This window comes from Pseudopipra pipra, chromosome 3 (genome assembly GCF_036250125.1).
Source record: "Pseudopipra pipra isolate bDixPip1 chromosome 3, bDixPip1.hap1, whole genome shotgun sequence".
Lineage (NCBI taxonomy): Eukaryota > Metazoa > Chordata > Aves > Passeriformes > Pipridae > Pseudopipra > Pseudopipra pipra.
In genome coordinates this window covers 15,548,845-15,561,205 of record NC_087551.1, presented here as the reverse complement: position 1 = coordinate 15,561,205, position 12,361 = coordinate 15,548,845, and the positions used below count along the sequence as shown (strand labels likewise).

Sequence of the window (12,361 nt, the reverse complement as noted above, 5' to 3'; positions counted from 1 at the left end):
CAGCTATCAAATTTTACTGAGATGCTTTTAAAGATATTTTTTATAATCTTCACAGGCTATCACCATACTATTAAATGTCCTTAGATAATTGGTAAATGTGGTTTTATATCCTGATCTGAGCCTCCCTGGAGTGGTACCATGCAAGTTTTGCTCCTATGACATTACTAATTCACTATTTCTTACTCATTTCTTCTGGTTTTAAATCCATGAAATTACTTCATTTTTTGCCCTTTGATTACATGTATGACCATTTCTAATTTGGTATTCCCCTCTGGCTATAATCTTCCAATTAGATTTTGGATACTTTTCTCTAAGATTAGGAGACTGCTCTGAACAAGGGGAATCACAGCAGGACCAGAAGTACTGCTCTCCTCTGGTTTTACTGAGAGTCTGCTTACAGCTGGGTAGATTAGCTCTGGCTGCCACAGCCTTGTTTCTTTTAACCCTGAGTCCTTGCCTTTTGGGATCTTTATTCCTTAGAAATGCTCTTGGTTCGTGCACTTTTCCAGGCTTCTGAGTATTAGTCCAGAGTGCTGCGGTCCTGGCACCCAGCCTTGCCCATGGAGAGGCAGTGTCTGTGGTTCTTCCCGAGAGTGCTGTTTCCCATCTTCTGCAGCATATGTTGAGCTCCTTCCACCAAGTGACGGTTCAGAGCCCTCTGAATGCGTTGCTCAAATCAGTGCTTAGAAGATGATTTAGTGTGGCATGGGAGCTGAAGAAAAATATAGTAATAAGCTGCTGCAAGCACACATTGAAACCACATATTGAGTGGTTTTGGTGCAGCGGGAGCTGGTGATGTACATTATCTTCAAACAAGCCTTCTTTATTTAGATGCCTTATTTTGAGCACGTTGGTTGGGGAGGGAATTAATATACACTGTATCAAAACCTTCTACCTTCTACATCCTTTGGAATAGCAACTCTTACGATAAAATCCCCTAATACTCCCCAGATAGTTGGGTGAATTTTCTTTCTTCAACCCACTCCTTTTGTTTTTTATACCTGTATTAATGCAACTCTTCTGGTCCTGATAAAAATTCTAGAAGCCCAGTTTCATATTTTTCTTGAATCATCTTTGCCGTTTTTAGTCATACCCACCTTTTCTCTGTACGTGCCATGTCTTTTCATTCCATCCATTTTCTTGGAAGTGCTATTGAGTGTAGAGGCACAGTAGTTTGTATCTATCTATTATCTATCTATGTATCTATGTATCTCTCTCTCTCTCTCTATCTATCTATCTACAGAAGAGATACAACGTTATGAAGTCTTCATCTTAAAATACCTGGTCTAAAATTGGATCTCTCTCACATAAGTTTTTGCATTTAGTGTTGTGCTCTTTCCCTTTTGGAAGTGTTAAGTTGCTCTGACAAGGATGTGAGTAGAGGCAGCTTGGATACAGCTGTGTTTTGAAACAAATAACAGGTTTCATGTCATTTGAAATGCATAACTAAATATGAAGTGTGTGACAAGGAACTTTTTATACAGTATGTTCAACCCTGTCTTCATGCTTCAAGAGTGTGAGAAGATCTCTGAAAGAGGAGACACAGAAAGTACTGTTCTCCAGGCCTCTGCTCAGGATTCTCTGAGTGAGAACCGAGTTAGCTTTGTGTCTGGGAAGATGTGTGTTTTTAGTATAAAATCAAGGAGACTAGTTTCTGCTTAAAAATGGTAGTCTCCTTTTGAGAAGTTTAAGAGATTACAAGATTAATAAAACAGAAAAAAATCTAAATGCTAAGTTTTCCTTTACCTCTTCTTTGGATACCCAGTATTTAATAGATGATTAGTTAACTGTCATTTTGCATGTGTAATTCATTTATTCATAACTCTTGGCTGGAGACCAGAATTAAAAGGATGTAGTAGTATTTGTGGGATGCCAAATGGAATTATGATAATGTAAACTAATGAAGTTGACAGATTTTGAAAATTGTTTTATGTAACCATGTATAATTTAGATATTTTGAGCAATTATGAGAACTTTTCTTTCTCAACCAAATGTTATAAACCATGTATTAATTAAAATAAGTGTAAACTTGAAAGGTTTTGATATAATTAGAGGGGACTCCTGGAGACTGAGGAGTTATGTGCTACAGATGCAAAGGAGAAAAGGGATGTTTGAGAATGCAACATTTTTAATATTTATGCGTACACACACATATATTTATATAAATAACTAATTTATATTATATAAGTGTGAGAGATATATATTAAAAAAGAGGCAAATTACTATATACTGCAGACTGTGCTGAAGTGCTTTAATAAAAATCGTTATTCAATGTCATTCAAGTACTAGAGGGAAATTCTTTCTGCCTGAAGAATTTTCCATTTCTTCCTGAAGCACTTTGGAGCTCTGCAATTACTGCTCTAAGAGAGCTTAATTAAATAAGAGCATATTCTTTAGTCTGTGTTATCAGGTTTAGTTCAAAAGGTAAATCAGAAAGCGTTGGGGAGAACCAAATGATGATACACATTTAATTCTTCAGAACAGAGAACTATTACAAGCTTGTTCATATAATTTCTATGTAGCCATATTATCTTTTGAGCACTGTTAACTCTTGGGTTATTTCTCTGCATCCAGGTTTTTGTGACCAGAGTTTTGGAATACATGTAGCAGAGTTGGCAGCTTTCCCAAAACATGTGATAGAAAGTGCAAGAGCGAAAGCCTTGGAGCTGGAGGAGTTTCAGAACATTGGCAAGTCCAAGGACTCTGAAGGAGAACCATCAGCCAAGAAACCCTACAGAGAGAGAGAGGTTTGCTATCAGAAATGTTTTTTAAAAGTTTTTTTGCTGGAATAGCTCAAGCAAAATAGTTTAAGGATTCAGATTCCCCCAGCGCTTGAGGATAATTACCTTTAATACATTTTTCCATAACAAAATGTTTTAACTATGAGGTTTATAAGAATTGAAGAGATGTTCAGGGATAGTGGGTTTTGATTTAGATTCATTTCAACTTAACATAGGCATGAATTTTATCTAAAGACGTAGTCGTGAGGTTGAAACTAATTTTTTTTCTTAAAGAATAGTGATCACCAGTTAGTATGATTGGTGAACAACTGGGGTCATACAAGGGACCATGTCTCTGCCTGACCTTTGGAGTTTTATTTATGCTGTGAACCAAGCCAGAATTTTGTGTTCATCACTTTTGTTGACTATTTAGTTTGTGTGCAAAGTTTCTTGGGACTTAAGACAAAGCTTTATTATAACTGTGTAGATTATTCTTAGCTCCGCAGTTGGATCGCACCTGGTTTTGCTCCCCCTTGTTTGAGAGCTCATTAGTACCAATTTCTTAAAGCTCAATGTGCTCAGATCTATTCACATCACAGAAAAGCTGAGTACAACACAGCTTTCTCCTTTGTGCCTCTCCGTGTCCCATCAGTACTAAGACATCTCACAAGCTGATCATATCAAAGGACCTGAAATGTCTGATTTACAGATGTTATGAAGTTCTTCCCATTTCACATGAGAGAATTTTAGCTTGGCTTTCTCTACTCAACTGGGAAGTAAAATCATCTTGGCTTTACATGGTCTTTGAGCACAGGTTGAGGAAACCCACATCTCATCATAGATCTGATCATGTCTACATTGTATAATACAATTGTATAATGTTGACTGAACTGTTTTTTCTCCCTTTGCCTTCTTTTTAAAGAAGCTTCATTAGCAGGCAGTGTGAAAGAAAACAAGGGCTTGCAGGAAGCTTTCTCAGGATATCCTGTGTCATCTTGTTGCTGGATTAAGAATCCTTCCAGTGACATCTGTGGCAGCCTTCTAGGAAATCCATGTGCTGCCTTATGGCTTGCATTGGTTTTCACCAATGCAGGTCCTCCTTGCTGTGTGCATAGAAATATGCTGATAGATCTTAGTTCTGTGTCCCAGCAGTCAATCTGAAATTTTACAGCCTTGCACCTCATTTATCCCTTCCTGCCAATCTTGGTAATACTCCAGTGTATGGAAGCCTTGAAGTGTTAGTCCATATCCAAATCACTTTCTACATTTAAAAAGCCTTTGCTTTAGACAGAGGCTGTTATCTGTTACTTTATTTTCAATTTCAGAGGTCAACTGCATTTGTTCCTGACTCAGTAAGTGGATCTGATGCTGTAGATGAATTATCTCTGTTTTGTTGTACTTTTACTGCTGGGAGATTTTCTTTCCAACTACCTCAGTTGCTCCACTGTTACCTTTCCTTTGTCAGTGTGCTAGATGTCATGGTGAAGAAATTTTTAGATTAGTTGGACCTGGCTGCAGTCATACGTTGATGTAAATTAAATTGACACAGCAAACACTTGTGACAAATACAGCATCATGTTTTATTCTTGGATGTTTCAGTAATACATAATATTTCATAAACTCTCTAGGCAATAGAATGGCAGAGCTTTAGATGTCTCACCCAGGCAATTTATCTGCCTTGGCTGACATCACGTTTAGAGGGAAAAGTTGCTATTACATTTCTGAGTGCTTTGGAGACTTGTGCACTGAAAACTGCATTAGCCTTAAATGATAGGGAAAAATTAAGAAAACCTTTTAGTAGAATTCTAAAATACAGAGGACTGGACAAAATTCTGTATTATGGGCAAATTGTTTCCAATACAGGGATTCTGAATACTGTTCACTGAAATGTTTGTTCTTGCTATTCAAGTCAGATTGTTTAGAAGTTCCACTTCGCCTGTTTGTATAAAAGCATATGCATAAAGCTTAATTATCATCTGTTCTCCTTGGTGACGGCCACTCTCCAGTTGCTTGGTTACAATTTGTTCTTTCCTTTTGCATATTGAAACATTGCTTTTGATTTACAGTCCCCCCTAAAAGTAACTAGTTTGGGTAATATGGCCATTCTTATGCTGTTGTTGCTGGCAATCCTCACCTCATGTGGCTGCACATTGGGATTAAATGTGGAACATATATAGGACATCTCAATGTTAAGTATTGTCCTTCTGCTGATCAACTGATGCTTTTTGCTCAGGGATTGAAAGCGGAAAGAACTCCTGATGCCAGTATAACTGGATTGTTCTGGTGTTGAAAACTTGATAGCAAGTGCAAAAATAACCATGTTTTTTGCCTGCACCGAGTTTCTCCTGATGAACAGTGCTTTGTATCTTTAGGGAATTTGCAAAAATCCTGCTTGCAATCTAAATATTCTTTCTGTTTTCTTTAACTTCTCTTCCCTCCATTTCAGGAAGGTGAAAAGATAATTCAGGATTTTCTTTGTCAAGTGAAAGCATTGCCCCTGACAGACATGTCAGAAGAAGACATCAAAATCAAGCTGAAACAGCTGAGAAATGATGTGCTGGCAAGGAACAACAGTTTTGTGAATGAAATAATTTCTCGAATGAAAGTTACATCATTATAGGTGTGAGAACAGCATACAGCTCTTGAAGCCTATTTTGCATTGAAAGAACTATAATTTTCTTGTCTTGCAGCTTTTATACTTTATGATACTTGTACTGATGTATGTAGGCATTTTTTTTCTTGGATTGTAATTATTTTGTAAAAAATTCTGAGCACATTATGTGCCAGATTCCTGCTTTAGTTGTGACCACTGTACTCTTCTAGAAGTTTTCAATAAAGTGCTTTTTCATATTGAGAGAATTATTGGTGGCACAAACAGAATGCGTAGTATTTTACCAGAAGTATGCTAAAAAGTGTAACAGTTGAGGTGGCATACAGCTACCACAGCCTTAAAAAACAACAGTGCATACACAGGATTTTTGTCCCATACCATGATTCTTTTCTATGGGATGCAATTATATTAATTAATTCATCGAAGATTTAGTAAGGCTATGTTAGTGCTCCATTAGAAAAAAAAAACATCTAATCTAAGTGTGCCCAGGTGGCCAAGAAGGCCAATGGCATCCTGGCTTGTGTCAGAAATAGTTTGGCCAGCAGGACCAGGGCAGTGATTGTCCCCCTGTACTCGGCACTGGTGAGGCCGCACCTCGAATCCTGCGTCCAGTTCTGGGCCCCTCGCTACAAGAAGGACATTGAGGTGCTGGAGCAGGTCCAGAGAAGGGCAACAGAGCTGGTGAAGGGTCTGGAGCACAAGTCTTATGAGGAACAACTGACGGAGCTGGAGGTATTTAACCTGGAGAGAAGGAGGCTCATGGGGGGACCTTATTGCTCTCTACAGCTCCCTGAAAGAAGGGTGTAGTAAGGTGGGAGCTGGTCTCTTCTCTCAGGACAAAAAGAAACAGCCTCAAGGTACTTAAAAGATGTGTAGACTTAGGGACATGGTTTAGTACTGAGCTTGACAGTGCTGACTTAATGGTTGGACTTGATGACCTTACAAGTCTTTTCCAACCAAATGTTTCTATGGTTTTCCAGAAATCTTTTACATGTGTCCTTGCACAGAGCTGAGGAGGGGTGGGATGGATAGGATTTTTTTTTGTTTTCTCTGTGGATGGTAATGCTTGACTCACATATACTGTGGGCCTGCTCTTTATGCCTGAGTGGTGATAAGTCTTGCATATTTTGGTGGGTTTGTAATGAAAGCAGAGGCTGGAGTGAAGTTACAGTTTAACTGGAACTTCTGAGTTGGTCGTGATTTGTGAGGTCTGTCTACAAGGTAAGAATGCATTGATTTTTATCTGATGTACTTTTCTCATTGAGACAGTTTGAAAGCATGCTGGTAACAAGTTTATTTTCTCCTTGAAATTTAGCATTCTAAATTGTAGCTCAAGAGCACTACCTATATTTAAAACTGTCAGTGTTGAAAGACTAATGGGAAAAGGTGTTTATCGCATGAGATGATAGGAATAAAATCATGCTGAAGATGCTGGGCACACTTGCTGTGTTCAGAGATTGCATCAGTGGGTGTGTGCTGAGGACAGCAGTGCTGCTGTTAAAGCTGTGTTGGATTAATATGTTGCAGTGGTCTGCATTTAAACATTCCAACAATAGTCATAGAAGAGGTGTGGTGTTCAACTTACTGTTGGATAATACTTGTTTGAAGTTAGGCTAGAACTGGGACATATTAGATCTCCTTCTTAACAGAAGAACTAAAGGCTTGTTTGAGAGGTTTGAATGCTGCATAACACCTTTTTGGTCTTAAAATTAAAATGCATTCTACTTAAAAAGACAAAAATAGACTTGCACTTACAAACAGCACAGTTGATGCATGGTCTGGAAAAGTGTGCAAATGGAAAAATCTGTTACATAAAGTAATGAAAAATATAGCTGGTTTGCAATTTGATTGGTTCAGGCACAAGCTATCCAAAAATACAGCATTATACATAAAATAGACAATGAGAATCCATTTAGAGGATCAAATACTGCAGTGACACGCCGCAATTTGTGTTGGATCAAGTGGCTTTAACCGTTGCTAGAAACAAGTGGTTCTTGTGAGTGACTGGAATGGCTGGTACTTACAGCCTCATCCTGCATGTGCTGAGATCCCTGTGGTCTGATCAGAGATGCCCCTTGCTCAGTGCCCTGTCCATAACTGTGGGACAGACATAAAACTGTCACTGGTTACCTCTTCTAGGAACTTCTCTGTTTTCCCCTTGACCCTGTGTGAGCCTTCAGTGTCTACAGCACTCTTAGCCAAGGAGTTGGTTGGAAAAGACTTCTAAGATTATCAAGTCCAAATGTTGGCCCTCACTGAGCTCCCACTTGCAATAGGGACCACTTCTGTGCTTTGAACCTGACTCCCAGTTTTATTCAGTCCCTCTTGTTTGTGTTCTTTGTGTCCCCTCTTTCCGCTCTGGACACGGTGCATCAGTTCAGCAGGTGCAGTATGCTGAGGAAAGGCTGCTTTTATTTTTGTATTGCAATTGGAGGCTGATAGAACTGTTCCTGAGTAACCAGATTTGCCCATCTGAGGGTGAGAGCAGTACCTGTGTGTTACTTGGGAGTGATGGGTACCCTGACTGGACCAGCTCCGTGCAGCACCTTCCCCTCTGTGCTTCAGAAAGGGAGTTGTGTATCTGCAGCAAAAATGATTCAGTTTTTCTCGTGCCCTTCAACACTCAGAAGGAAGAAGTGTAAAAAAGTTAATGGGATTTTAAAACTAATCTTTTGAACTGTTTTCTCTTCTACACTACACTTCCCCCTCCCTCTGAGTGTACTGCTGCTGCCGGATATAGGCAAGAGGAGATCAGGCAGGGTTAAGTCTCCATATGTCAGTGCTGCTTTCAAACTGGGTTACAGGTAGTGTGATTTCATGTGAGCAGGCGGATGGCTATTTTTGCTAGTTCCAATTTAGCTTTTTGTTCAGAAAAATACCTATGAGACAGGAGCAATTCCAGAACTTGTCTGCTTATTACAGAGTTGTGCCAAGGATTCAGAGACTATCAAAGCTTCAAAACAAAGTTATGTGGCTATTGAGGAGCAGTGAGGCCACGTACTCTCAGCCTTGAATAAAGATGCAAGTTTCTCTTTGCTCATTCACTTGAAAAAGCTTGTCCCTGAATGCTTGCTGCAGGCAAGTGGTGTTTTTAGACTGTGCCACTCCTGTTCATCTAGAAAAGCCTTTATAAAGAAAACTGCGTTAGGTGGGGTAAAACAAAAGAGGGCACATGAACAAACACTGAAGGAATTATTTTCCTTTGATTGTTTTACCACCCTTTTAGTGATCAGGAGTTCAAAGTTCAACCAGATTGGGTGCAGGAACACCTGGTAGCCAGCCTGATGAGAAAGTGCTGGGTTTACCTCTTGGGTTATGCAGGTGAGATGGCAGTCAGCAGGCTCCAGTAAGGACTGGGGGACTTGGGGATCAAGCTCACAAATCCAGGGAAGGCAGCCTGCTGGCTCTGGACTTGGCTGTGCCTGTTCTAACTTGCAGCTGTGTGCGTTCATCTCAAGTAATAGTGCAGTCACTAAATGGCTCTTTGTCTCTTTCCTCCACTGGAGCTGAGGTGGTTTTGGAATCTGAAATGGCAGGAACATGACTGAGATGAGTCCTTGCCCACTGGTAGCTGCACTGGCACTGGTTTAAGGAGACTTTAATCCTCAGAGAAAGCTTAGGATACCTGCTGGTGAGCAGTGGGTCCGTTAGTGGCCTGGCTTTGTTAAGCGTAATGACTTTGCACTAGCTCTTAGTAGATGTAGCTGGTCTGGGTTGATAACCACTCTGAGTGACTGGGAGTGCTCATGGTCCAACTTTTCTGGATTTAGGGAAGCCTGTGCAAGAGCTCATTGCTGTGCTGGAGGAGATGCTGCCTTTGCAGCTCAGCTGAGGTCTGAGATTGTGTGAGAAGTTTCATCTTGTTTGGTGTGAGATTAGGGTGACAGTTTAAACTGGTTTTAATGGCATTTGATGAGTTTTCAAACACACAACAAACACATAGGCTGAGCAATTCCTATGAATACAAAAGTGTGACAATTGGCCTTACTATTCTGCAGTGTGGCAGATTTATTTGAAAAATCGAGGAAGAGCAGTTGCTGCTTTGCATCTGAAGTAGTGTGAGGTTGTGCATTGAATGTTTTGCATCTTGCTGACCTGGGAACAAGGAAAACAAGTGGCCTCAGGAGCCTGAAGCCTGAAGATAGTGGAAGAGGGTGCTGTCATTTCTGTGAAATGGCTGCAGATGAAACTTGCCTCTTGATGCTGCCTGTTTGCTGAAAAAGCCTTTTTTGCAGTTGTGTCTCAGATATTCCTGTTCCTCTCCCAGCCTTGCAGCTGCCTTTCCCAGCCTGTTGCTTTTGCTCTCCCCGCGCCTGCCAGGCTCCTGCACTGTTCCCATACACAGAGGAGCACCTTGCAGTGCTACTTTTATGTGTGTGTGTCTCTCTCAGCTGTCAGCAATGCTTTTTACCCTTTGCATGGGGTGGGACAGGGGTAGATATATCCCTGCACGTCCTGCTTTGCCAGTCAAATTGAGAGGGACCAAACTCTGCTGTTGAAGAGGGAAGTGACAATTTCTAATCATTCTCAGTGGCAGCTGGGACTTACCCTCCTGACATGGTGTCCAGCAGCAGTGCCTGTAGCTAAGGGAAACAATACTGTAAAGCAGATGGCAGGTTGTGTTTGCTCCAGCAGCTGCAGGGAGTAGCACTTTCCTAGAGGTGAGAAATGTATTTGCCTTTTCACCACTGTGGAAAAAGGTGCCTTGGCACCTGGTTTGAGCTGCTGGATGCTTGTGGCAGTTTCCGTAAGGGTGTAATCGTTCTGTCTTCATAGGGACGATTGGAAAGCTGAAAACAGCTGTGCTGAATAACATGAGCCGAGGGAAAAGCTGAGAGTAAATAGCCTGTGCTTATGAGAACATTCCCCCTGCTGATCCACCTGGTCCTGCTGCACGCATCAAAGTCGTTGTTTGTCAGGGCAGTGCACTCTCATGAGGGGCAGCTTCAGTATGCTCTTTTTCCAAAAATTAGGCAACTGTTCCTACATGGGTTGCTGTGGGCTCTGGCAGCAGGCCTGACTGCCCTGGCAAACAGCAGACCTTTAGCTTGTTCAGGGAGGGCTGTGGCAGGTCATGCTGGCAGCCTGGTCCCATCTCCAACCTGCTGCTGGATCATGCAGCGCAGGGAGGCAGGAATCTGGTCAGCACTCCTAAAGTGTCTTTGCCAGCCTGAAGTTGCTGGTTTATGCCCCAAGGAACATGAAAGTTTTTCCTGTTGAGATTTTGAAATATAATCTTGTTTTCTACTTTTCTACTCATCTTGTTTTCTACTTTTGTCTTTGTGCATAGAAGTGGCACCAAACTTCAGGACAGTATCCACCGCCATGGACTTTAGACTAGAGGTTGTCAGTCTTTTTAGCGTGCCCGCCGGTTCCCCTTGCGTGGCCATTCCCACACCACTGTGATGCTTCTGACAGCAGGCAGTCCAAGCTTTTAAACCTCTCTGCATCCTCCTGACCCCATCCAGAGCTGCCTGGGGACCTGCTCTCCCTACGCAGGTGCATCCAGGCTGGTGCTGTAGGGAGCCAGACTGAGCCCAGCGTACCGGGCCACGTTCTGTACCTGCTCTCCAGGGTCTTTGACTTCAACAGAAAACATTCTACAAAGGATCAAAAATGTAGCTGTCAGAATATGGTCCCAAGCCTTGCAAGGAATGACAACCTGGGTTACCATGGTGCAAGCCTTGTGGGTTTTAGGTGATTGTGGGAAATGCCATCCAGAAGCAATTCTCTTCTGCCTGGATATTTTCAGTAATTTTTTCTAATGCTGTAGGTTGTTGCTGACCTTCATGTCCCTTCTTTGTTTCTCAGGGTCTCAGTGTAATGGCAAGTAGTTTTCCTTATGCTTTGATGTGCTAATGAAGAAGGTAAAAATAAACAGTAAGCTTCATATCCATGTTCAACACCAAAATTACCAGCAAGATGATTCTGACGCTCATTTTAGTGCAGATAATTTGGCTGTAGTCTTTTGTTCACCATGACCTGGAAAGGCAGCGTAGGAGTTTTGATTTCTATGCCTGGCGATTGCTCCTCTTTTCACCTTGGGCGGTAACAGATTTTTCAAGCTTTTGCTCTCTTTCCGCTTGCAGCCGGTCATCTTTCATATCTTCATTCTGCTGTGACATTTATCATTCAATTCAGGGATGCTGGGATGCAGCACAGCAATTCACTCGCACATTAATAGCAATCAATGACATTAAAAGGTAAAAAAAAGCCTGCTTACTTTGTGCCTGTGCTATATAACAGGATGTGTATTCAAGTGCCAAAGGCTAGTGATGTAGGTGTGGGAGAACAAGGAGGTGCATGTGAGTTGTGTGAGATGCTCCCTCTCTGTGTGGATGTACATCCTCACTGAAACTCAAGTAGCCCCCAGGGTTTAAAACCAAAACTGAACCAGCTTCCTAACCTGCCAGCTGTGCCTGTCGAAAGTGCCATCTTCACACAAGTCCCAACCTTGACTTGGCAGCTTTGCTGCAAGGGGTGCCAGTCTCCCAGGGTGCCAGATGTTGGCACACCATCAGCAAGGGTGAGAGGGCTTGGGAGGGGGGTTCAGTAGGTATCTTGATATCCCAGCCAGGAGTCAAAGCACCTACTTCTACCTCCTTCCGTGCAGTGAGCACCGGAAATGCCAGCACGGTTACTTCATTCGGGCTACTGTGGCAGTAGCCTGAGCACCGCAAAACCAAACAACTGGAACAGATGGCATAGCATAGCCTGGCTGTGAGGCAGCTTTGCACTTCTCCACGCTGACATGAAAGACTGAGATGGCAAGAGTGACTGCAACAGCTGGGAGCAGCTATCTGGGGTAGCTCTGATAGTGCTGAGTCCATAGCGTTGCCTCCTTTGGCCCAATTTGAGTGCACCCTGGTTGCTGGACCTGGTAGAAGCCCTGGTCCCCAGCACAGGTTGTCCCTTCTCTGAAAGTGTTCTGGAAGATGCTATTTCAGTGGTCCTTTGGCCACTGCCATTTTGTTCTGGTTATTCCCTTCAATTTAAATAAAGTCATCTGAGACCAAAAATGCCTGTTTGA

The 12,361-nt window shown here is 42.0% G+C and overlaps 1 protein-coding gene across 2 annotated transcripts in view; it reads left to right on the top strand.

Annotated features, from left to right (window-relative positions):
* The window catches only part of MSH2 (mutS homolog 2), a 46,709-nt gene extending 41,130 nt beyond the window's left edge, over positions 1-5,579 (top strand). The window contains exons 15-16 of one of the 2 annotated variants that reach the window (XM_064647993.1): positions 2,575-2,747; positions 5,167-5,579. In XM_064647993.1, the coding sequence (XP_064504063.1) occupies positions 2,575-2,747; positions 5,167-5,340 (347 nt within the window). In that variant the 3' untranslated portion in view covers positions 5,341-5,579. The remainder of the gene's footprint in view (positions 1-2,574; positions 2,748-5,166) is intronic. The other variant, XM_064647994.1, reaches the window with a different exon arrangement.
* The last annotated feature ends 6,782 nt before the right edge of the window (positions 5,580-12,361 follow it).